The sequence below is a fragment of the Tamandua tetradactyla genome, chromosome 9 (genome assembly GCF_023851605.1).
Source record: "Tamandua tetradactyla isolate mTamTet1 chromosome 9, mTamTet1.pri, whole genome shotgun sequence".
NCBI classification, from domain to species: Eukaryota; Metazoa; Chordata; class Mammalia; order Pilosa; family Myrmecophagidae; genus Tamandua; species Tamandua tetradactyla.
Genome location: NC_135335.1, coordinates 56040785 through 56067910, shown reverse-complemented (window position 1 = coordinate 56067910; position 27126 = coordinate 56040785). Strand labels below are relative to the sequence as shown.

The window sequence follows — 27126 nt, the reverse complement described above, 5'->3', positions numbered from 1 at the left end:
GAGTGCAAAGACCCTGAGATGAAAGCAAACATTTTATGTTAGGGACCGCAAGGAGATCAGCATATTAGTGCTTTTGTTGCACTGACAATCAACCCCCAACCATGAAACGGCAATCTGAAATGGCTTACCACACCAACTACTTATTTCTGCCTTTTAATATCTGAAGCTAAAGATCATGTGTCTCCTTCATTTGGGATCCAGGCTAAAGGAGTATCCCTGATCTCGATCATGTGTGTTCTTAAGACAGAGAGGAACAGTGAGAGGGCAAGCAACACCAAGCCATGCCACACCATTATGTTGCACGCTCCTGCTTAGTTGAGGCATATATCTTGTCTGCTCCCACTTCGCTGACCAAAGCCAGTTCTACTGGATGAAATAAACATCAGTTGGGCTGGAAGGTCTAGTCCTCCCATGGATGGGAAGGGGTGAGAGGCATGGGGAGAGATGTGTGAACACCAATGATGTGATATTTAGTTTCATGGGCCAACTTGGCTAGGGTACATCACCCAGTTATTTAATCAAACACGAATCTAGGTGTGCTGTGAAGGTATTTTGTGGCAGGGGTTAACATTTTGCAATCGGTTGACTTTAAGGTTATCCTTGGGCATTACTCTTCTGTTCTGTTTTGTTTTTTTAAGCATCACTCTTGCTGAGTCGTCAGACTTGCCAATTCTCACAATCATGAGTCAATCCCTGGAAATAAATCTCTTTTTATGCGTTTGTGTGTCCCCCCCCATTGCTTCTGTTTCTCTGGGGAAACTTGTCTGGCAAAAAATTTCTCACTCCTGAGCAGGAGGAGGTGTGCGGTGGCAGGGAAGGCACCTGGAAACAACCGTACACCAACAGCATGACAGAACGGGGATCGGGGAGGGCTTGTGACAGATGCAGCGTTAACATTCTCTACACTGTGTCCTATTAAGTACAATAAAACACAGATAGTTTTAAATCATAACCTTTACACCTGTATCCCTAGTGCATGCATATAGAGTGGTCAATAAAATCCTGTGAAATAGGTAGGGAAGGAAGGAGGGAAAGAAAGAATATGTGGAAAGTTAAGTGCTTAGGATACATTATAAATAGACCTTTTTCTTTAATTTCTTAGAGACCATTTGCTATTTTTACACTTGACAATTTCAGTGAACTATGACTATATTATACTAAGAGACCACAAAGGGATGAAGTATTTCTGTGTCAGTATTACAATATTACTTTTAATAAAGAGAATTAGTTTCTCTATGCTCCCAACATTCCACCCATGCCTAACAAACTTAAGAGTGTTTGTGTATACATTGGAGTTATTTTTTTTTTCTTGGCAGGGGGAGGTTGAGAGGGTGAAGGAAGGATGAAAAATACACTGTAAACACTGCTAAGCACCTCTCTGTCCAGGCAACAGATCAGGAAAGTATAAATCTAAAGGGCATTTCCAAGCAGTTGGCTTCCCTTAAATTCCCTCCAACATATACCACAAGTCTTAATAACCCTTAGGGCTATTAGCTTTCAACTCCATTAATGTCTAGAAACCAAACGGATCATAAGACAAAGCTACAAATGACACATTTCTTCAGTATCTGGGAGAAAGACTTCATGATAAAGCATGAATTATTTTTTTATTTCAATCTTCCTTATGGGCCAGGAGGGATGTCTTTAAATGATTCCCTACATTTGTTGTCTCAAATGAGATATTGCTGAGTATTCTATCAAAATAGAAAATATGTCATTAAGTCAAGGTGTAAACATGTTCACAATTTGTTCAGAAAAGCAACTATATTTTTCTTCCCGTGAAAGTGATTTCTTATCTAAGATTTCTTTTCGGTAATAGCACTAATTCAGATCTTGGCTATGACAAAAGGGGAAGAAACAGGGATGGGGGAATTATACTACCCAGAACTGGAAAATATAAAAACCTCATTGCTATACAAAATTTAAGTCTTACACATTTAGTAAATACACAGACTGCTTTGGATTGCAAAGTTTAAACACTAGAAAGTAAATTCACAGTAAGTGAGAATAAATATTTTCTTGCCCTTGTAATACAGATTTTATAATTGAGCATAAACTTTCCTTTGAAAAATTTGATAAAATTGGCTATTTTTTTCCTAAGCAGGCAGAGAAGAGAACTGTGGGGTGCTGCAGTTGCACATTGTTTCAGTACCTCAGGACCAAGGGCTTGTCCTCCATCTGCACAGGGGGCCTGCGTATTTGGCTGAAGAATCGGAGCCACAAGCCTGGCCAGCCAACCCGTACAGACTCCTTTCCGCAAAATTGCTGTTGTCGCGTTAGACAAAAACTCCACAAGGTTAAAAACAAAATGAAGCTTCCCTGGGTGAAATAAACTAGAGCTGCAAAGACACACAGACAAGTTTTGAAAATCTGTATTAGGACTAGTACACACAGGTAAAGCCCCTTTTCTCATTGCAGTGGGGGACTAGTTCCTTATGGACTTCAATCTACCTATTAACTCCCCATAAAAGACAAGTGCTATTGCTTCCTAAACATTTCTTACCTTGTTTTATGATACATACAGGAAGGCTTCCCATTATTTTTTGGCCTTCCAGGCTAGATAAGATTTGTAATAACTGACTCAATCCCTCAAGTTCTTTTTGTGGCCAGATTCACACAATATCCATAAAGACTTTGTGAATGAATAGGGATAAATCCTGATAAATATCCCATATATTAGTTATGGGTAATCTGATAAAATTTGAAAGTTTTTGAAGTATATAATGCAGAAAGCTAAAAATTTGAAGACGAAATACTTTCAAAAAGTATTTCTACAGAGTTCTATGTCTTCTCTATAGGCTAAATCATGTAAAGAAATTCCAGAGTTAATTCTCATTTCTCCTTTAATCATCAGAACAATGCAACTTCTCGCATTATTACCTTCTTATCTTGGAGAAGCAAAGGGGAAAGCAAGATTGGAAATGGTAAAAATCTAGAATGAAATGAAGGCCAGACCGAGGAGCCAGTGAGCACCAAGTCCCGAGAGGGACTTAGTGCCTCTCCCTGTCCTCCTCGGCCGTCTGATGCAGGTGGCTGAGGACATCAATGTACAGGTCAGTCAATAACGGAAGCAAGTGGAGAACCTCGAGGCTCACTTCTCTAAGTGGAGAAAAACTGAACTGGGCCCTGGGGAACTGATGAAGATTTTAAACTTCATGAATTCTTAAAGGATGGGAGCCTTCGCTTTGTCTCCTTCATGCCTTAAATTAGGCAAGCTTTCACTGAATGAAATGAAATGAGTAGATACTAAGGATTCAAAAGATTGTGTTTGATAAGATTTTGGGGGAAATATACTAGATTGTACTATGTTAACAAATATTAGTACCTTGCACATGAGTATGGTCTAGGTTGAAGCTTGGGAAGATGTTCTAGGAAAAATAAAAATAAAATAAGTAATTAATTCACTGCTATTGAAAATAACCTTATATCTAAGGGATAAAAAAAATTAAAGGCCTAAATTTGATTACTGTTTTCTCTTATTTAGAATATTCACAAATAATTTATGTTCTGGTTTTAAATCATATTTTAGAGCACATATAAATTCACTGTGACCAAGTGAATATTTTTTCCAATTCCTAGAATTAAAAGGCAGATATATTATACTTTCTTACTATGAAATCAGTATTCTGCCACAAATGCTGGTTTCTTAAGCCAGAAGATACTTAGAAAGGGGTCTATAACAAGGCTTCAGGTCAAGGGACCCCTAAGCTTCCATGTGCTTTTGCAACATTTTCGTGAGGGGTGTCCAGAGGTTCCAGATTTAAAATAAGGTGATGACCCTTCAAGAGATTAAAGATCACTATTTGATGGATTACGAAAAATATTTAAGCTTGAATTTTTTCCCTTTGTATATATGTATAATTAATTTTTAAAAAAGTGTTTATTGAACATTTTTCAACAAATATCCAAAAACTCAGTGGTTTCAAAATACATAGGGGTTCTTTAAATGCAGGCTAACAAATCAACATTAGAATATCAAACTGACCAAACAGACAACGTTTGGAATTTTGAGTTCAATATATATGCATATATTTTTTAAAGTTACTCGAGTAAAAATTTGAAAAGGCATTTCTAAACTGGCTTAGTTTTACTAACTACCACAATAAGGTTTTATACAGGGGTCAATGTAATATTAAGTATCAGATATGTTAATTTTCCTTAAAGAAACTGGAAAATAATTACACATTTGTACTTACCAATGTGTTTTTACATAACCATGTAATAGATGGCATTTTTATAAACATTAGAAAAGGTAACAGAACATCCACAAAAAGGAGCTAAAACAGCCATATATCACTGAGCTTTATAAGACTCCCTATCACTTCTTCAGGTATTCCCACTGTTACCCTGTCCCCACAATAGCTCTCTAAGACAACTAAAAAGGGTCTGAGTGCTCATTTGCGTATGGGAGAACAGGAAAGCTGCTCCACTTAGTAACACTTTTTAAACACTGTAGAGGAAGAGGAAAAAGGAAAGAACACAAGGAAATAAAAAGGAAAGCAGAGCAGGGCCTGATGTCAAAGGCGAAAGCCCTGAACTGTACCAGGCATCCACAAGGAACTTGTGGGCTTAACAGTAAGGAGTATGATACACTTCTTGCTGTTACCAAAAACAAATGCAAACTGTAAAGATTTTACTACTTATCATTACAGGAAAATAGAGATGACAAAATTACAAGCTCAGGAAAGTAGTAAAGGTTTAAAAATCTTATGATGTTCTTACGGTCATCATCCCTAATGAGAGGTTCCAAGGGCACAATCTGGACAAAGCAGGGCTAATGTTCACTGGAAATATTTTGTGCTTTTGGGGCTCTCCCTGGCTTTATGCCTGGAAGTAGTCGACTTCTACTGGGACAAAGTGAGGAGTTCCTTTGACTTGAGGAGCTTTAAGTATCAACTTGCCCAGATGGAGGCATCTCTGCATTCTGCACAAAGGGCACACACTTAATCTCCATCAATTAAACCTGATATCCATGAACTTTGAAAAAGACAATTTTGGGGTAAAGCTCATTTTTAGATAAGACTTAGCTAAATAACCTTCATATGAAATAACAGATAAAAAAGATAGTGACATTAGAAGAATAAGGACGTAAAACAGCTTGGAAGAGGGATTCTGTCTTCTAGAAGGCAGTCCAGAGGTTAAGGCACCATATATAAGATCTTTACTTACTGATTATAACTTAATTTAGATGAGTTCTCACTACCGCTGTATGGAATTTTGCAAGGTAATAAATAAGTAGCAATTTCTTTTTATTGCAAAAAGATTACCCACACATCAGTGCGCTTGGAGAGAAGGCCTTTGTGCCACAAGCAGCCACTCACCAAGCAGCAGATGAAGCGGTGGCTGGCAAGATGGAAACGCATGGAGGAGGTCCACTAAGCAGACACAGGAATCTCTCACAAAGCGGTTATAATCAGCAGCTCCTTGCTTACTACACAGCTCTTGAAGCCTTCGCTTTTCAGCATAACCACTGGTATAGTCCACAAGGGCTCGCAAAAATGCCTGTGGTCCAAGAGAAGGAAGCAAATTTAAATTACCACCTGCTCTGTGGTTAGGACTCTTAGAATATTCAGTTTTTACCTGCCTGGGGATGTAACAAATTATCCAAGAAAAAGTGAAGGTCACAAGAAGTGTTCTCAGGAAAAAATTCAATACCTGCTTTAAAATTTACCTGCTAGGAAAATTCCACTGTTAAGTTCTGGTTTTGCTTACTTGTTCCAGGTTCTAAAGCAACCTAGTCGGTCACAAGCAGGATCTTAAATTACATCAGGAAGTCTCCAAAGCCAAGATTGAGTTTCTGGACACAACAATTCTTGTCTTAGATGATGATTTTGACTAGGACTTCTCTAGTCACATAACAACAAGCTTGTGGCAGGCAAGGTCCTGAGGGCAAGAAGACACCTGCCCCAGGGGGTCACAGGCTGGTGAGAGCAACAGAAGTAAACTAGGAATTGGTGTGCAACAGGCTGACTGGGCTTCCCATTACAGCAGGGTACCCAGGATATCAGAGCTATTTAAGAAGCCATGGCTTCCCAAAAAGCAAAGCTGAGCTGAAAGTTGACCACACAGCACAAAGGGAAGTAAAAATGTCTAAACAAACATCATAGTTTCCATGAAGGCACGAGACGCAGCCTAGCTTAAGAATCCCTGCCTAAGATATCAGAGACTAATAGATCACATTCTTTAAAGTGTGACCACAGTGCTGAATGGAGAACAAGTGCTCAGGAAAATGCTGTTGAATAAATGAATGCTTCAAATCTCTGCACAGACCTTTTGTAAGATAATAAAGGGTTTACTTTTATTATCACTTTCGTATCACAGAAGTCTAAAGTCAATAAAATCTCCTAAATTACAGGTTAAAATAATGGCAATTAAAAAAAATAATAGCGGCAATTATTAATTCTTTACAGTATTGTTTACTTTTAGAATTACAGACAATATAAAACTAAAAAAGTTTACTGCCCTGTTTTTGGAAAACAAATTCACAAACATTTACTAAAATGTAAATTTCATTTAAGTAGCAATTCTACTTCAAGAAATTTATTTTACAATATTTCAAACAAGTACGCAAAGGTAACTAGAGCACAAGAATGTTCAACTAGACAGTTCAATAGTGAGAAATTGGAAACAAATCAACTCTTGCAATTTTACAATTAATTATGGTACACCCACAACATCCTTTAAAAATACTTACAATATCTATTCATGTTGTGGCATGCAGGGCTCATGATTTCTTTTTAAGTAAAAAAGACAGGTTATAGAATAGCACCAAGAGTACAGGACCCCATTATTTTCTTAACAAAACAAAATTCAAGTGTCAACTCTGAATGTTCCATTATAAAGGACTTTCTGAGTCACACATTTCTGTATGCGGAATTATTTACCAGTATACTATTTTTAGTCAGGAAAAAAAACTCCATGCTTCACAACATTTTAAAAAAACAGGAGAGCTGGAACTAAAAATGGGAACATAATGAATTTAATCAAGAAGTTCTCATCGCAGCAAATTCTAAATTTACTGAAATCATACCTAGTACTGAGCCTCCAAAGTAGTTAATATAAAACAAATGCAATAAACAACAGATTAATAAAATAGAGTATGAAAATGTAGGGTAGAACTGCCTAATTATAGCACCATTTGTGCTCACCAGCAATACAAATTTGACAAAGCACAAGCTTGGAACGTTTCATCCATTGAGAGCCATTTGAGGGATGTGGTTTGAAGACAGGAGATACAAACGTTTTAAAAATGTAGTTCTGCAATACTGACATCTAGTGGATCTTCTATCTCCAAATTCATCTAAACATCAATATAACCCACTCAAACTTTTAGTTTCTCCTGGAGAATTCTGTTTCAGCAATAATTATATGGTATTGCACAAAAGAGATCTTAATCATAAGAGGTAGCAAGAAGAGGGGAGAAAAATAAAAATAAATAGACACCTCAGCTCATTAGATTCCAGTCATTGGAATGAGAAATACTGGCAATGTATAGTTGTTTAACATAAGAAGTCAAGTAGGACCATTTTCATCACTGTTTAACGTGTTATATCAAATTAATGCCCAGTAAAACCAAGAAAAAGTCTTACTTTAAAAATCCTATTTCAATAGAAAATGTAAAAAATTTAAATGTAAGAATGACATAAAAATATCTGTCTATGACAATCAGAAAAATACCATACACTCTCGGGTACTAATTTTGAAAACATGCTGTGAAGAACATATTCTTCAAGGCTGCAAAGGGCAAATAAATACCAAACCTCCTTAATAAATCCTACACAAAACTAAGCATATTTTTAACAGTTATCTGAAGAAAGAAGAATACCTTTTTAGGAATTGCTTGTATTTCAAGGCACCAGGTAAAGATGAACTGGAGAGAACTCCTCTCAGGTATATGCTGGGGTAAGACTGCTCCTTTTTAGGTAAAGATAAGAAAGAGGTTCATGACATAGAAAATAAAGAAAAAAATGTTTTGCATTCTAAAAAACACAACTAACTGATATTTTACATTAGAGTACTATCAAAATATGAAATGATTTGCAGCAATGTTTATTCAATCAAAGCACTTCCCCCAAATGACTAGAGCAGAAAAAGCAACTTTACAAAAGATAAAATAATTACAAATTAATAGCACTATTACATGAGCCATACCTACCAAATCCAGGGATGCCATTCAAAAGAAAGCAAGCATCTAAATTCAAAGAACAAAGTCTATGGATGGCAACGATTCGTTAGAATCAGTAATGTACTACTCTCAAAAATAACCTTAGAACTGAATGAACTCACGTTCATAATTCTAGGCAAACAATCCACAATTGTGTCTTAAAAATTAACTTCTTTTATTTAATAATGAAAAGTTCAATTAATGTTATATATGAAATAAGTGATGATAAAAGATGCTGAGAAGTTTCCTTAATAGGAAAACAATTTTAAAAAAAGGCTCTAGGCAACTGCTTCACCAAAACCACAGTTACATGAGGCAGTCCATTATCACCTTATTCTCCACAATGAGTATCAAAGCCAGAATCCTGGAGGCCCCAGCAGCGCCATGCCCGGCCTGCTGACACTGGCAGAGGCTCAGGCCTTCAAGGAGGCCCCACATGGCCTGACATGAGAGGCACGTGGGGTGAATTCTTGCACTCATCAGCTTCAACCCGCTGGCCTAGTAAGTCACATGAGCTGGGCTGTACCTTTCTTCTTTGTGTCTCCCCTGATTTTCAAGAAGACACAGTGTTCTTTTTTATCTGTGAGTTGCAGTCTCTGGAGCAGGTTCTGGACCTCAGTATCACTGTTCGGACAGATCACATTGAAGGCATCTCCAGGTTGATAGGAAATATCTGTTTTCTAGAGAAGAACCAAAGTAAAAGAACAAATCCTTATGAATTATAGAACCATTTTAATAATGGACTTAGAAATAAAATAATTTCAATTGCAACAAAAATAAACAATAAACCCAACTAACAAAATATACAAATTTTTATTGGGAGTTATTTTTAAAAAGAGATTCTAGTTACCCAACGTTTATGCTTTATAAAATTCTGCGTTTGTTGAATGGAAATTAATACCTTCATCATTTTCTACAGAGTAAGATATGTTAGTAAGTAGTATTTTGACTATTCCATGTAAAATCCTGTTCTAATAAACACAAACACCCCCCCCACACACACACACACAAACTATGAACAATAGAACTAATTAGGGGTATCAGCATTGTTCTCAAATTCCTTTTCCTTCCTTTACTCCTTTCCTTTAAGGAGGAAGAGCAATGGGCAAAGAAATTTTTCCTTCATGAGCACAAAATACTATACTTCCTCAGCAAACATGGGTTGGAGCAGGACCCACCCCTGCAGCAAGTCTGTGTACAGGGGGCCTAGACACAGCAGACAGGGCAGGAAGGAGTCAGACTCACCAAGTGGCAAACCCCTGCCTCTTGAAGACAAAAATGCAGAATATTAGAACAGAAAATAAAATGTTGTGGTTTACATATATAAAGATTTAACAATATGGCTTCTTAAAAAGTTGGAAAAAATATGAAACTACTCAATAGTAGGTAAGCAAAACAATCTAGCTGTGGCACCTGTTACATTTCCATTTTTCTATTAGAAAGTTGAACTCAATCTACAGGGACAGCCTTGATGTGCTCTTACTCCTTTGTAAAGTACAACTCCTTAACCTCTAAGGACCTACATCAAAATAACAAATTGAACTAAATGACTCTGAAGATGTACTCAAGCACCGAAGGTTCAGGATTACTCATTGGTTCTTAAGCTGAGCTCAATGGATCCCCAGGGGGGGCAGTGCCAGGGAGGATGGAGGGAGTTCACAGGGAAGTGCAGAAGTCCCCTGGAAGCATATGAAAAATGTTTTATACAGTATTTTCCTGGAGAGAAAGCTGTTTTTTTTCTTTCTCTATTCTCAAAGGAATCTGAGAACTATAGCTCTGTGAAATTAACTTTTATATGAATGACTAGTTTCAGCTCTATTTCTACCTAGCCAGCTGACATTAGATGATAGAGCTTCCTTTCCTGGGCCTCTTTTTATATATAAAAGCCTGTTCTGATTCTATTGTTCGTTGAGGGTTTAAAGAGTAAAGCAGCAACACTCTTCTCAGGCTAATAAATCATTTCCACAGTCATTTCTCATCTGAACCTCTGTCCATGGTGGAAATAAAATAGGTGTGAGGTAGGGGAGGGAAAATTCTTTGGCCAAGAATGAAAAGGCCAGCACTCCTCTCAGAGACCACCACTCATCCTTCCCAGTGTATGTAACAGAGCACCATACATGCCTCTTTCTGAAAAATCACACTGTCTTGAAAATAAAATTGTGCTGAAAAATAAACTCTGTAACTTACTGAAATGTCCAATTCTAATAGCAGAGTAGTTTTTACGGCATCATTTGTAGTAAGCTGAACTGCCTTTGAAATTGGAACTTGAAAAACGGAATCCACCGAAGTCACAGATGTTTGGCTTTCCACCTTGAAAGAAAAATATAAAATATAACTCAATTTGCAATTATACCATTCCTATACTTAGTGATTTACCTACAGGCTCTTATAAAACTTTCTGGCTGTTTAGGCATTCTCCTCTAAGGTAAATGACTACAGGCACTGTTTTTCAAAAAATGTCCCTCAGTCTTTCATAAAGAAACACATCCATATTTCTAACTACTTGTCTAGCAGACACTAGAACTTCAAAATGCACATTGAAAATCTCAGAGGCTAGCAGTTTTCTGTAAAGGTCTGTAGTCTTCCTAATTAATTTTGTAGAAGAAAACAGAATGCATACGAATTCTCCAGGAAGGGTGTCCTAAAAGAGATGACAGATGTTTAAGAACGTAAGAACATGTCTGGACAGATGGTCCCAGGAACTGACTTCTTACATTTTATTTAATTTTCTTTCATTTAAATTTAAACACCTCCATGTGGCTGTGGCGCCTGTATTCTACCACACCTGCCCCTTTTCTAACTTGATGTGCTCCAAGTTTAAAAATAGAAAACCACACTTCAAAATATTCTAGTCAATTAAGTCTGGTTAAGTTGGTAGGCGGGAAAGCTGGGGAAAGCGTCAGGGCAGGTCGATGAATGTGGTGAACACAGTGAGGTACCGCCCAGCCTGCCTGTAGCGAAGGCTGCCAGGAGACAGCCTTCCACCATCAGTCACCCCTGAGACAGTTTCCAGCACCGGAGCCACCTCTCTTTTCAGAGGAGGCCCACAGCCAATCACTAGTCAATGATCATAAAGGCACAGCCCCCTCTGTCCCAATTCAGGAAAATTCTGAAGGTCCATCTCAGCTCCAGGGACCCCTGTGGGGATTGCTAAGGCCTCTGCTGAACCTATATCACAGCTTAGCTTCTCACTGTCCAAAGGTGCCTCCATCCTATCCATTCTCAGGAGGTGACCCCAAGAAGATACACTAAAAAGCATCTCAGTTTGAGAACCCAGCACATGATAATTGTGCCAAAGTGGTCTAAAGATGCTAGAACGGGAATTCTGAGTTGGATCACACACAGCCCCAAATACAAGGGAGAAAAGCAACTGCTAAGTGGATGGTACACCAATGGAAGGGAAAGCTAGAGCTAGTGTGATTTACAGGTGTTTAAGAAACAGTACTGACAAAGCCAGAGGAACTGGGGGACTATTGCAAAGCTCAGCTGTCATTTTAAAGATTAAAAAAAAAAGCAAAATACTAAGAATGATTAATCAACAATTACAACATATATATGAATGCAAGAGGACATCTTACAGTGAGGCTCTCATCTCTTACAGCCTAAAGAGGGAGAAAGCTAAAAATTGGGTTATAAATGAGAAAAAATGGGGCCCTAACAGATGGGAGAGGGAAATGTGGTTGAAAATCGTGAATCCCTCGATTCTCCTGAATCTTTTTGGCCTGCAACAATGGCCACCCCTTACTAGCAAGGGCTGAACTCCTTTAATGAATGCATGAAAACAATGCAGAGACCTCTGTCTTCCAAGATATCCTCCTCCTTACCACCACATGACATCACCTCCTCTCCTGACTACTGGACCATCCCTAGGGTTAAGTCCCAACATAGCTGGCCACAGATGTGCTGATGTGTTGGGTCTGCTAAGAAAGGCAAGGGTCTAGACTAAGATAGAGCCAGGGGAGTACAGTATCCAGAACACTCAAGGGCAGGACCAAGAAGGGGTGGAGAATGGATGTGGATAAAGGAGTTTTTCAAATTGGGGGGAGGACTCTTCTAAGATACAGGATTTAATGTCCTGGCAAGAAGCCCTAGAGATGATGTGAAAACACTGACTGCATGGCTACTAGAAGCAAAGAATAAAGCAAGAGCACACACTGAGCAAGGCATAAATACCAGGACTGTCATGACCAGCAGCTGAAGGCAGGAGCAGATGAGGAGAAGTGGCTGCACAGAGTGAATTACCCATGTAAGCCAAAGGGCCTCCAGATGATAATGCTCCATGGTAGCACCAGAGAACACCCCATTAACAAGGCAACAAAGACTGAGCTGGGGCAAGGACACAAGCCTCACTGAGGGGCCAGGTAGAGGACCCCTGCAGTAGAGATGGCACCAAGTAACCTGCCATGCCAGGTGGGCATAATTACCATAATGAATGGGAGCACTGAAGTGACCTAACCCTAAGAATTAATGGAGACAGCTAACAAAACAAGGAAACTATGGGTCAAAATAAATGGACAGTCAGCAAGGATACTGGGCCAATCCTTATACTGAAAAGGTATCAAAGATGGATGAGGAAAGGTGACCAGTCAAAGTTACCATCCCTTGTTCAAGTTCTAGACTTAGAACTTAGTGATCGTAGGAGAGGACAGATCCTCAGGAAGAAGGACTCTGCATTTGGTAGTGATTTTCAGTTCTCCACAAGAAAGGGGAGCTACCCAAATATTTCAAGGACTGTTAGAAGAGGGCCCAAGCTGATGTTGATATGCAGGGACTTAAAAGGGTCATCATGGCCCACCTATTAGCATTCAACACAGGTCCAGTTTAGTAAGTCCACTGGGCCCAAGACCCCACAGTGGTCATTTCCCTAGTCTTCAAATGTATAATCAGAACAACTGTACTTGGTAGTCAGTACCACCCTACACTGGGTTCTTGGTCTGTAGCATAAGAGCTATCATGGTGGGAAAGGCCAAGAGGATGCCTCTGAATTTCATACCACTATTCCTCTACCAATATAAAAGCAATAAAAAAAAATAAAAATTTTGATAAGAACAGCAGAAATCAATACTATCCTCAAAAACCTAAAGGCTACAGGAAGACAGTCTCTACCACATCTTCATTTAATTTGCCCATATGGTCCCTGAGAAAAGCAGATGGATCTCGTGGGATGACAGTGAGCTATCGCAAATTCAACTAACTAAAACGGTCAACTGCGGCCTCCATGCCTGATGTGATTTCTCTGCTAGAGAATAATGTGGCCTCAGGTACATAGTATGTGGCTACTGATTTACCCAATGCACTTTTTTTTCCATCCCTACCACAGAAGAGGATTAGTTCAGCTCACATTCACTTGGAACAGACAATGGCATACACTTACAGTTTTGCCCCAGGGCTATGATAATGTTCTCACCCGCTGTATATAAGGTAGTTTGAATAAATCTGGAACACCTGGACATTCAGCAAAACATCATTTTAGCCCACTATAACCAATGACATGCTAATCAGACTTTTAATAAGTGAGAAGCAGCCAGCATGCTGGAGGCCCTGGTAAACCCATGCTCTCCAGGAGGTGGGAAATAAACTTTATACAGACTGAAGGGCCCACCATGTCAGTACTACCTTTAGGGGTCCAGTAGTCCGGTACATGTCAGGACAGCCCATCCCAAGTAAATGACACGCAACTGTCTTGCAACTCACTCCATGTAGAAAGAAGCCTGGCAGGCCTCCTCAGGATCTGGGGACAGCACATTCCACAGCATGTGACTTGAAAGCTACAAGCTGAGGAGGGTAGAGGGAAAAAGGGCATGGCAGCAGGTCCAGGTGACAATGCTCTAAGAGGCCTTACTGCTTGCCTGTACTATACAATTTCAGCAGTACATATGGTGTTGGAGGAATCAATGATGGGAAAAGATGCCATGCCAGGTTTGTGGCAAGCCCTAAAGGAGTATCACAGTGCAGATTCGCCAACATTCTGAAGTAAGGTCATGCCAACCGCAGCAGAGAATTTTAACTTTTTTGAAAATCCAGTCCCGTCATATACTACTTAGGCCCTGGTAAAGACAGAACGGTACACAAAGTGATCACGAGGCCAGAACTGCCCATCAGGAGTTATGAGGACCTCCAAATCATGTGGTGGTCAAACCCAGCCATAATTCCTCTATGAAATGGAACTGCTTCATCCAGCATAAGCCAAAGTATGTCCAGCGTGCACAAGTAAGCTGAAGAAGCAAGCTGCCAAGGAGTCCACGTCACAGTACACTACTGCAGCTAACACAAGCAATTCATGTCACAATACACTACTGTAGCTCACACAAGGAGTTCATGTCACAGTACACTACTGTAGCTCACACCTATGGCTACTTGAAGACTGTCTCAATGCCAGCTGGCTATTCTACATAGATATATTTATAACAATATTAAGCCCTCAACAGAGATAGTAAATTAGAAAAGAGGTACTGTTAGAGGCATACAGGGACTGCGGCAAGACACTATGGTTGACAGCCTTTCAGCAAGAGAGGTAAAAAATGAATAGCAGTCTGAGGATATTTCAAAAGGAAACAAAAAGTCCTAAATCCTTCAACAGGGCATAAGTCAGCTCTCAATGATATTTTAGGCAGTTATTTAAAAAAAAAATCATATTTACCCATTTCTGCTAAGAGTTTAAGGAAAGACACTCTAGAGATAAAGAATAGCCATTAACAATGAATTAAAGAGAATGTCAGAGCAATTTCGAAGAACAATAACAAAGCCAGAAGACTCAAACTACCTGATTTTAAGACATTATAATACTAGAGTAATCAAGGCAGTATAATTTTGGTAAAATGTGGTGGACTGAATTGTGTACCCCAGTTCAGACATGTTCTTGATCTTGGTCTGCATTCTGGAGGGTGTAGACCCATTGTAAGTAAGATGTCTTCAAGATGCTACTTCAGTTAAGCAGTGCCCCAACTGAATTAGGTAGGGCTTTAATCCAGATTAACTGGGGTCCTTTATATGTAGAGCAAAAGTCAGATGGAAAAAGAAGCCTTTAAAAGCAGAATGAAAGTCAAATGGAAAAAAAAGATGGGAGAAGCAAGAAGCTGGAGGTCAACAAAACCCAGAAGAAAAAAGGAAAAGAGGCTGGCATGTGTACTGCTATGTGACAGAAAAGCCAAGGAATCCATGGACTGTCAGCCAGCCAAAAGAGACTGACCCTAGGAGGAAGCAAGCCAGATTCTAGCCTCTGAAATCGTGAGTCAATAAATCCCTGTAATTAAACTAACCCATTGCATGGTATTTGTTTTAGCAGCTGGGAAACTAAAACACTAAAGAACAGACACATTGATCAATGGATCAGAACAGAGTTCAGCAGGAGACCCATATATGTGATTTTTGACAAAGCTGCCAAGTTAACGTAACTTGGAAAAAGGATGGTCTATGCAACAAACGGTACTTAAAGAACTGAACATACAGATGAAAAAATATATAAACTTTGACTCAAAGTTCACACCTTATACAATAATACTTCACACCTTATACAATAATTAACTCAAAATGAATCACAGATCCAAATGTGAAACCTAAAATAATCAAACTTCTGGAGAAAATAAAGTACAAAAATCGTGACTTTTGGTTAGACAAAGATTTCTTAGATACAACAAATTAATGATTTATAAAAGAAAAACTGGACTTAAAAAAAGAACTTTCATTCCTTGAAAGACACCCGAAAAGACCAGCCACAGACTGGGTGAAAATATCTAAAAAATACATACATAACCGAAGAGCTGCAATCCAGTATATATAAAGAACTCTTAAAACTTAACAAGCAAACAATGCAATCTAAAATGGGCAAAAGACCTGAACAGATATTTCACCAAAGAAGACATATAGATAGTAATTAAAAACATGAAAAGATGTTCAACATTATTAGTCATTAATGGGAAATGCAAATAAAAGCAACAATAGAAACTACAATAAAAATGAGAATAAAAACTGGCTAAAGTTAAAAATACCAGCAATAGATCTGCTGGCAAGTATGCAGAGCAACTGGAGTGCTTATACATTGTTGGTGGAAATGTAAATGGTATAGCCACTTGGGAAAATTTCGGAAATTTCTTATAAAGATAAAAATACACTTAGCATACATCTCAACAATCTCATGGCTAGGTATTTACCAAAAAAAGAATGAAAATGAAAAAATTGGCACTTGAATGTTTACAGCAGTTTTAGTCATACTAATAAGAACTGGGAACAACCAAAATGCACTTCAACTGGTGAACAGGTTAACTGTAGTATATACAATGGAATACTACTCATCAGTAAAAAGGATGAGTATTGCTACAGACAGGCAATAATAACACAGACAAATCTAAAATGCATTATGCTCAGTGAAAGAAACCTGACTCAAAAGGCTACACACTATGATTCCATTTATATGACATTCTGGAAAAAAGCAAAACTATAGGGAAAGAAATGGGCTCAAGGGATGCTGCCTCCGAAAATTGATGAAAGTCACTGCCTTGGACCATGGAAATAGCAGGTAAAACATGCCTCTGAGAATCTATGGAAAACTGGGCATGAAAAGCAACTATCATCTAACCCAGCATCAAAAAGTGTGCAAAATACTGATCAACTCATATGCAACAGTTTATATTTCCACTATTTACTTAGTCTGTGAATTTGGGAAATAGAAACAAAATAATCTTTTCCAATGTCTTACCCTAAGTGATTCTTTTCAGTAGATTTGTTTAAGTATTCCTTAAATAGTTCAATTTCTAAAAATCTTTTAACTTCATTATCAACTAACAGCTCAAGCCTATTTAATGACACTCTATAAAAGAATCACTCATAACACTCTTCCCCACAATTCAGCAACTTGCCAGGTCACTCAGGACTCTCCATCCCTTCCCTCATATATACTAATCCAGTGGCTTGCAGCTTACTGGGCTGCAGTCCTGCGCTGGGCATGTCTGTCTCCATCAAGTGAGGGAGATGTTTACTAACAATCAGCTGTGTCTGTTCTCAACTCTGATTAAAATGCCAGCAGTACTTACTGACTGCTGTAATTACCTCAATTAAACAGTTCACAAACTAATGACACGTGAAGTGCAAAAACAAAACCACACAGCTGTGGCTACAAAAGAATACTTATTTATTTGAATGTTTTAGGAAGATAATATAAAATGTAGATGAAAAAAAACTGTTACCTTATTAGGTGTACACAAACGGCTCTAATATACTAGATGTGGGGTACGATTGTTTTTCACCTGTTTTTAAAACTCTTCATTAATAAAAGAAACTAGAGTGTGTGGCAGATGCATTAATGGTACAATTACTGTAAGAAAGCTATGTGGAATTCCAAAAAGCTACTCTCAAGGAAAAGGGACTGGTTTCACAATAAAAGATCAGCTGCACTAATTTATTTAAAGCTTGTTAAAGAAATTTCAGGTTATCTATTTATTGTAAATAGTGCGGAAAAAATGAACTTTTAATTCAACTTGATCAAAATTTACAGACAATTTACAGTCATTTACTTATGGATGGAAAAGTACTCTTCGCAAAAAAAAAAAAAGGGTAACATATCCACAAAAAGCAAGATGCAAGATCTCAAGGTGCAGCATCCCATGACACCCAATATCATGATTGAAAATAATCTACTATAAATAGGTTAAGTTTACACTAAGATAATCCGATGACAGTCCACAAAAACTCCTTCTGCATCACTCACACATATAATGAGAAACCAAGGGGTTAATTCTCCAAAAGAATGGAGATCCTAAGCTAACTCTTAGCTTTCAACTTCTTCAAAACTGAAGTAATATAATAATACAAGCACTTCTATAATGCATAGATGGGTAAATTTTTTTTCTGCAAAAGCGGCCATAGACAATATGTAAGTAAAAGAGCATAGCAATGTTCCAACAAAGTTTTATTTACACAAATGGGCAGTGGGCCACATTTGGTCAGCATGCTAGTTTGTTGATCCTTGTTTGTAAACAAAATGAATACCCATGGTAAATTAACATGAATAGCAGAATGCTACACTGCTTACCTGGCCAAGAAACTCCTGCAGATGCACCTGTAAATATTCTGGTGGTAAAGCAGGAATATTCAGAGATGCCTGTGAAAGTGGGGGCACTGAACAGGTAAGTGAGGACTCAAAGTCTTCGATCAAAGTATTTGACTGACTGCTGTTGGCTGTATTTTGTTCCAAAACCTCAGAATCCTTTCTTCCTGAATCACCTAATCTCAGAAGTTGGATCTGTGATTCCACGTGTAATAATTCTGGCTCAACAAGGCCTGTCCTCAAGGAGGCATTAGATGCCATTGTGAGAGTTCCACTCATGTCTTCTTTTCCTCTTCTTGACATAAAATGCTTTGTAAGGGCGGCCCAAAGTCCATCAATCCATGGCTCTACTATGAGTTCCAAACTGTATTGTTACAATGAAAAAAAAAAAAATACCTAAGCACTCTATCATAAAGGGGAGAGTCTCTCCATTTGTTAAAAATATTACATGCAAAAACTATTCAGAATGCAAAAAATTACTTATATGAACAATTATAAGTTAAAAAAGAAAAAACAGAATATTATTTTATTCATTAGTACTGCAGATGTAAAAAATACATACATGTATAAAGATCAGAAATAGAAACAAAGACATTTTAGTAACAGGATAATATAAATATGCTCTCCTCTTAATTTCCTAATAGATTTGGTGATCTTTGAAAAGAACTGTTCTTAAGAAGTTATCATTGTAAACACGCAAGCTACATGCTGCATGAACTTAACCAAAATCAAAGTCTACTCTAAATGTCATAGATGATAATCACATCAATCAAACGTGCCATCTTTCTCTGCTTAGCCAACTTTTTTCTTTTCCCTGTACCTTAAAACATCACACAAAAAAATCACTCCTGGGCCACGGTGGCTCAGCAGGCAAGAACACATGCCTGCCATGCCAGAGGACCCGGGTTCATTTCCTGGTGCCTGCACATGTATTAAAAAAAAAAAAATCACTCCTGATTGCTGCCAAGCCTTCTGACAAAACAATTCAAACCTCTGTTAGTTCTGAACAATTTAATCAGTAAAATTTCTAGAGCAGCTGACGACGGGGGGTGGGGTGGGGGAGGAATCATCCTTTAGAGGAGTTAAAAATAACCATAAATATGTTTAAAAAAAAAGAGGTATTCTACTGACTACTAACAAAGTAGGATAACTCACGCAACAACAGCCCCTATATTCCCTGAACAGAGAAGCTGTAAGTAGAGTGAATGAATAAGAACTGTGTCAGGACCCTGAAAATAACATCATCATTTTAAATCATAACTCAAAGAAAGTATCAGTTAAATTCCAATCCATAAAGCTAAATGACTTTTAAAAGGACACACATTTTAGCCTTTTGTCATATTATGACTCAGGCTACAATTTCATTGAATTCATCATGTGCTCACTTGGTACCCAGCTCTAAATTTTATTACACATCATATCCATCCCTGAGAAGCCTGTGGAAAGGCAAACATAAAACTACAGGTTCAGTATTGACAGCTACATTTAAAATTTCATTCTCACAACTCAGAAACAGTAAGATGGTAAGAGTATCCAGTTGTAAATAGAACCAATGCTTACTGAGTACTTTCTTTAGGAGAGGCAATGTTCTAAGAAGGTAACATTTTTTATGCAATACTCCAATACAGCATTACACAGCTGTACTACTTTTATCTATTTCATGGGGGAAGAAATCGAGCCACGGAAGTTCAAATAATTTCACCAAGCTTTCAGCCAGTGAGTGGGGGATCAAGGGTTTCAACCCAGCTACTGAGATTCCTGAGTCTGCACTCTTAACCCCTACTATGTGGTGGCATATTAAGCAAAGATGTCTTCTTGGAAATATTAATATACATTTTGTGACAAAACCCAGAAAAATACATGCAGAGGGGATATGGGAAAAATCCATAGCATCCCAGTTAAGAAAATGAAAGGAGTGGATATTAGGTATAAGTTAAGTGAAAAGATAACAAGTGTCTCTGACACACTAAAATAAAGTGGTAAAATGCAGAAAAACAAATCAATAGCTGAATCTGCTACTGTTCATAAAGAGAGTTCTTGTGAATGAAAATTCATTTAATAAATGCATCTAGTAGTGTGATGGGTTAAGTTCATGTGTCAACTTGGCCAGGCCACGATGTTTAATTGTTTGGTCAAGCAAGCACTGACCTATTACCCTGACACTATTTCATGGACTTAAATCAATGGTAAGCTGACTGCATCTACAGCTAATTACATCTACAATCAACTTAGGAGACTGCCTTCAATGAAGAAAGAAGGCTTTAAAAGGAGAGGTGATGATTTCAGCAATCAGAAGGGAGAATTTCCATGTTTGTTTTAGCCAGCCAGCTTCTCCCAGTGAATTCATCAAAAACCTTCATCAGAGTTTCCAGCTTACAGCCTGCCCTATGGAATGTGGATTTGCTTATCTCTACAGTTTCGTGAAGCAATTCCTAAAAATATCTTGCAATGTTTACATTATATATATATACACACACACATATATTACTCCTGTCGGTTTTTTGCCAAGAGAAACATGACTAATACAAGCAAGGAAAAAAAAAACACGAGTACTGTTAGCTAGCTAAAACAGTTAAAGGCCAGATAAGTCATAGGATAATACCTGTAAGATCTTTGTATAAACATACCAAGAGGATTTAAAAGGTAGTACACAGGATGAAATACTGAATTTAAAACCGAGAGCAAATAAAAATAATGAAAACAGAATTTTATTTCCAGTTGGTGAGGTGGCAAATGAACATTAAGGTGGCAAGGAAGAGAGAGCCAAGGAAGGCACTCTAATACAAATACGTGTTGATCTGTGCTCTCTTTCAGCAACACTGGCTCCCTCCACATGAGAGAACTCACACCCAATCCTTCTCCTGGGTGTACAGCAAAGGGACATACACGCACATTATTAGATTTCCTAATGAAAATGCCAATTTTAACAAATACACTTCAAAATAAAGACAACTATATTGAGACACTTTCTCTAACTTCTCCCATTAGCAGACACTGTGGAGGGAGAGACATAAAAAGAGAAACACAAAAAGAAAGGTAAATCAAGCTCTAGCTGACCCTCTTGAGTCCTAAAGCTAAAAAAAAAAAAAAAAAAACTAAAATATGGCTTTCAAAACAAAAGTTACGGTGCTAATCTGAAGCTCCATTTGCTTTAAAAAAAATTCATTAGGCCTCATGCTCTATAAATAAGTGTTTATCAGCAAAAACTAGGAAGAAAAGTGAATTGTTCTCACCCTACACAGTCATCTGCATGTCCAGTGTCATAGAAATGTTGGGCACCAAGCTCTTGAAGTCGTCTGTCAATTATTTTTCCCCCATTACAGAAGTATGTGTATTCTGAATCGCCCAGACCTAAAGAGCACAAATGAATTCTTAGTGCACAATGAGCTTTAAATTTTAAACAAAGTACAGACAAATAAAATAGCTAAAGAAAATGTAAAGAACAGATGAATAAAATATCTAAAACAATTCTATGCTCTTATTGCTAGAGCAAGAAATAATGTAAAGCTTCCCATCTTAATTTTTTCTTGAGTAACACTAAGTACACAGAAGTTTTTCTTCTACCTTCCAAAATAAAAACACCAGATAATCAGAAATAAAGCAAATACTTGTTAACCAACTATTTAAAAAGAAACATTTTACATTTTCATTTCTAGCAATCTATGTGTAAAAATACCAAAATCTTTAAGGATTAGATGGGTTTAAAAAACACAGTACATGAATTTGTAGGCTTTTCTGATCTAAAACTGGTCTAAAGACTACAGCCTGTGGGCCAAATCCCACCCACAACCTATTTTTGTAAAATTTTACTGTAGCACAGCCAAGTCCATTTGTTTATGCACTGTTCATGGCTGCCTTTGAGCTGTAACAGCAGTTAAGTGGCTGGGAAACAGACCATATGGTCCACAAAACCTAAAATACTTACAACCTGGCCCTTTACGGCAAGACTTTCCTGACCTCTGACCTGGAACATAGACGTACATCTACGATATAAATGTTTCCGTGCTGGGTAAATTAAGAATGGTTTCTACGTTTCCTGGTAAGAAAATAGTCTAACCTGCTCTCAAACTTGGCAGAAATTTTAAAATTTTAAAAATAAAAGCTTTAAACTTTTCAGTTGTTTAGTTTTATCTCCATATTCTTTCCCAAGAAGAAAGTGTGAAAGGTTTTGGGGCCACATATGGGCCTTGGATTGACTATAACAGTTGGATAGGCTGTAGTCTTCTCTCTTTAATATTTCTTGAGGAATTTTCAAGCAATACATGTTCAGTCTTGAAAATTGGAAAATATAAGAAAGAAGATAAACATAAAATTACAATAAACCAACTACCTAAAAATAAGGACTGTTAAATTCTGTTATTCTAAGTATTGGATTTTTTATAGGGTCATATCTTAACATACCAACAAATGTAATTTTATAACCTGTTTATTTTAGTTAAACTTTTCATATAATTCCTTCCCCATTATTAAAAGTTTAAGTAAGAGAATTTTAAATGCTCTAAAATTCTCTGTTAATGTTAGACATAACTGTTCTTGTCAGTATTTCTGATGAAATAGCAAAATCCATCTTTGCTAGCTCTCCCTTGGGTGGGAGATCCTCAAAGGTGAATAATACAGACCATCAGCCAAAAATATAAGACCTGAATCCTCCCCTGAGGGTCCCATCTTGCTGCAATGAATCCTTCTGATCCTTTATCCTGACATGTTTAAACCATGCTTCACAGAGCATGCACGTTAATTTGGCATGCACACGGCATTCACCTGGGTGCTTTTTAAAAAGCTGATTCTGGGCACTTCCCCAGACCACTTAGGTCAGAACCACCACAGTTGGGCCCAAGAAATGGAGTTTACTAAAAACTCCCAGATGCATCCAAGATTGAAAACCACTTTCCTACAGGAATGGTTCTTGGATAAAGGAAGCTATCAGAGTCATCTGGGAAACAGCATGCAGAGTCACCCCTTCAGCAGTACTATTTTAGAAGATGTTCGAAGGTGCAGCTCAGCCATTAATATTTTGAAAATGTTCCATGATTGAATCTGACAGTGCAGCCTTGGTTAAGAATGCTACTTAAGAAGGTTCACAGAGGTGGGGTAAAAGTTGGGGGAGCATTTACATAGGACAGCACATTTTTATATACACATATTTTTTTTTCACATTTTAAATATTCATATACATAAAAAAAAAAAAGACAAAACCCATGCAACTCTATTACATGGTTTTGAAAGACACTTTCAGGCACCAGTGTTACAACTAGCAATAATACAGTATAGCAACAGGAAAAAATATAGTCCTTTACCCAATAATCCATACCGCAGGTGAGCAAAGAAATCAACTGGCAGTGTCTTGTCCTGTATTTCTTTAACAAACTTGCGGGCTGTGTCTGGTGGGTCTCCAGTGCCCGTGGTGGAAACAACGATGACGAGAGGAGCTGTTTCGGTTTTTAGATTATACTACAAAACAAGGACATCATTTCAGGGCTCTAACGCTATATGCTTAGCTTCCTCTACTTGTATTTCCTCCTTGCCAGATGTATTAGTTAGGGTTCTCTAGAGAAACAGAATCAACAGGGAACACTTGCAAATATAAAATTTATAAAAGTGTCTCACGTGACCGTAGGAACGCAGAGTCCAAAATCCACAGGGCAGGCTGCGAAGCTGATGACTCCAATGGATGGCCTGGATGAACTCCACAGGAGAGGCTCGCCAGCCAAAGCAGGAATGCAACTTATCTCCTCTGAGTCCTCCTTAAAAGGCTTCCCATGATTGCATTTAGCATCACTAATTGCAGAAGACACTCCCCTTTGGCTGATCACAAATGGAATCAGCTGTGGATGTAGCTAACGTGATCATAACCTAATCCTATGAAATGTCCTCATTGCAACAGACAGACCAGTGCTTACCCAATCAGACGAACAGGTACCACAACATGGCCAAGTTGACACCTGTCTCTAACCATGACAGTCCACCCCTTGTCAACTTGGCACCTATACCTTAGATTTCCAAATGAAAACAAAAATAAGCACACATTTTTTCTTTTACCTGACAATACTCAACTGTCCTGCATATAACTGGAAACACATTAAATCTCTCCAGAATAGGGTGCAAATCCTTGGACAACATTCATTCTTAAACTTGATATCTTACAACTTAAATAGTATAACACAAACAAAACAGCATTACAGTCCTCGTTTCTGTAACTGATCACGTGGTCGAAGTTCATATTTATCACTACCTTCTTCCACTACCCATTCCATGTTCCCTTTCCCCTCAGCAAGCACTTCAGCTGGCCGTGGTTCTTTGCCTGGTGGGGTGACCCAAACCTTCATTCCTGAAGTCTCAGAGCCATTAGTGGTCCTGCCTGGATTGTGTTGTTGCAGTTTTCCATTGATTTTAATCACAGGGCATGGTAGTACTAACAGACGCCCCAGGGGATCTCCTATATTCCAAGAAAACTCTTCTTTACCTCCATTATGTAGTTGCAGTCCTACTTCCTTCTGATAGTCAGGGTCAATTACCCCAGACAATAATGTAATTCCCTTCTTGGTGTGTTGATCCAGAGGCATAAATAGCCCAAAGTGGCCAGGTGGCAATCTTAACTTCCAGTTCAGTGGTATCACTGTTGTTTCTCCTGGAGAAAGCACACCCCGTTTTGGAACTAAAACCTGTAGACCAGCAGAACTCAGGGTAGCAGGGACAGGAAGCAAAAATTTTCCCAGTGGATCACTAGGAGTAATAGTGAGTGGCACCACACCCATTTCCACCCCTTGGTTCCTGGACCCATGGATCCTGGCTATGGGAGAAACAGCACCATACAGCGGACGCTGATTCAGAGCATACACAGCTTCCTGGAGAACATTACCCCAGCCTTTCAAGTTTTTGCCACCTAGTTGGCACCGTAATTGAGTTTTCAAAAGGCCATTCCACCGTTCTATCAATCCAGCTGCTTCTGGATGATGGGGAACATGGTAAGACCAGAGAATTCCATGAGCATGTGCCCATTCCCGCACTTCATTTGCTGTGAAGTGTGTTCCTTGATCCGAAGCAATGCTATGTGGAATACCATGGCGATGGATAAGGCATTCTGTAAGCCCACGGATAGTAGTTTTGGCAGAAGCATTGCGTGCAGGGAAAGCAAACCCATATCCAGAGTATGTGTCTATTCCAGTTAGAACAAATCGCTGCCCCTTCCATGAAGGGAGTGGTCCAATGTAATCAACCTGCCACCATGTAGCTGGCTGGTCACCTCGGGGAATGGTGCCATATCGGGGGCTGAGTGTGGGTCTCTGCTGCTGGCAGATTGGGCACTCAGCAGTGGCTGTAGCCAGGTCAGCCTTGGTGAGTGGAAGTCCATGCTGCTGAGCCCATGCATAACCTCCATCCCTACCACCATGACCACTTTGTTCATGAGCCCATTGGGCAATAACAGGAGTTGCTGGGGAAAGAGGCTGACTGGTATCCATAGAACGGGTCATTTTATCCACTTGATTATTAAAATCTTCCTCTGCTGAAGTCACTCTCTGGTGTGCATTCACATGGGACACAAATATCTTCATGTTTTTAGCCCACTCAGAAAGGTCTATCCACATACTTCTTCCCCAGACCTCTTTGTCACCAATTTTCCAATTATGGTCTTTCCAAGTCCCTGACCATCCAGCCAAACCATTAGCAACAGCCCATGAGTCAGTATACAAATGCACCTCTGGCCAGTTTTCCTTCCAAGCAAAATGAACAACCAGGTGCACTGCTCGAAGTTCTGCCCACTGGGAGGATTTCCCCTCACCACTGTCCTTTAAAGACACCCCAGAAAGGGGTTGTAATGCTGCAGCTGTCCACTTTCGGGTGGTACCTGCATATCGTGCTGAACCATCTGTAAACCAGGCCCGAGTTTTCTCTTCCTCAGTCAATTCACTGTAAGGAACTCCCCAAGAGGCCATAGCTCTGGTCTGGGAAAGAGAAGGTAATGTGGCAGCAGGAGTGGAAACCATGGGCATCTGTGCCACTTCTTCATGTAACTTACTTGTGCCTTCAGGACCTGCTCTGGCTCTATCTCGTATATACCATTTCCACTTTACAATAGAGTGCTGCTGTGCGCGCCCAACTTTATGGCTTGGTGGGTCAGACAACACCCAACTCATGATAGGCAACTCAGGTCTCATGGTAACTTGGTGGCCCATGGTTAAGCGTTCAGTCTCTACTAAGGCCCAGTAGCAGGCCAAAAGCTGTTTCTCAAAAGGAGAGTAGTTATCTGCAGCAGATGGTAAGGCTTTGCTCCAAAATCCTAAGGGTCTGCGTTGTGATTCTCCTACTGGGGCCTGCCAAAGGCTCCAGACAGCATCTCTATTTGCCACTGACACTTCCAGCACCATTGGATCTGCTGGATCATATGGCCCAAGTGGCAGAGCAGCTTGCACAGCAGCCTGGACCTGTCGCAGAGCCTCCTCTTGTTCAGGTCCCCACTCAAAATTGGCAGCTTTTCTGGTCACTCGATAAATGGGCCGGAGTAGCACACCCAAATGAGGAATATGTTGTCGCCAAAATCCAAAAAGGCCAACTAGGCGTTGTGCCTCTTTTTTGGTTGTGGGAGGGGCCAGATGCAGCAATTTATCCTTCACCTTAGAAGGGATATCTCGACAAGCCCCACACCACTGGACACCTAGAAATTTTACTGAGGTGGAAGGCCCCTGTATTTTTGTTGGATTTATCTCCCATCCTCTGACACGCAAATGCCTTACCAGTAAATCTAGAGTAGTTGCTACTTCTTGTTCACTAGGTCCAATCAACATGATATCATCAATATAATGGACCAGTGTGATGTCTTGTGGGAGGCAGAAATGATCAAGGTCTCTGCGAACAAGATTATGACATAGGGCTGGAGAGTTGATATACCCCTGAGGTAGGACAGTGAAAGTATATTGCTGAC

The 27126-nt window shown here is 39.0% G+C and overlaps 1 protein-coding gene across 2 annotated transcripts in view; it reads right to left on the bottom strand.

Moving 5' to 3' along the window:
- The window catches only part of MTRR (5-methyltetrahydrofolate-homocysteine methyltransferase reductase), a 40236-nt gene that overhangs the window by 7844 nt on the left and 5266 nt on the right, over positions 1-27126 (bottom strand). For both annotated transcript variants that reach the window (XM_077116829.1, XM_077116830.1), the window contains exons 3-11: positions 23504-23657; positions 21440-21557; positions 18192-18570; positions 10352-10474; positions 8691-8844; positions 7826-7914; positions 5322-5502; positions 3326-3368; positions 2153-2339 (exon numbers count right to left, since the gene is read on the bottom strand). In XM_077116829.1, coding sequence (XP_076972944.1) covers positions 2153-2339; positions 3326-3368; positions 5322-5502; positions 7826-7914; positions 8691-8844; positions 10352-10474; positions 18192-18570; positions 21440-21557; positions 23504-23657 — 1428 coding nt within the window. The remainder of the gene's footprint in view (positions 1-2152; positions 2340-3325; positions 3369-5321; positions 5503-7825; positions 7915-8690; positions 8845-10351; positions 10475-18191; positions 18571-21439; positions 21558-23503; positions 23658-27126) is intronic.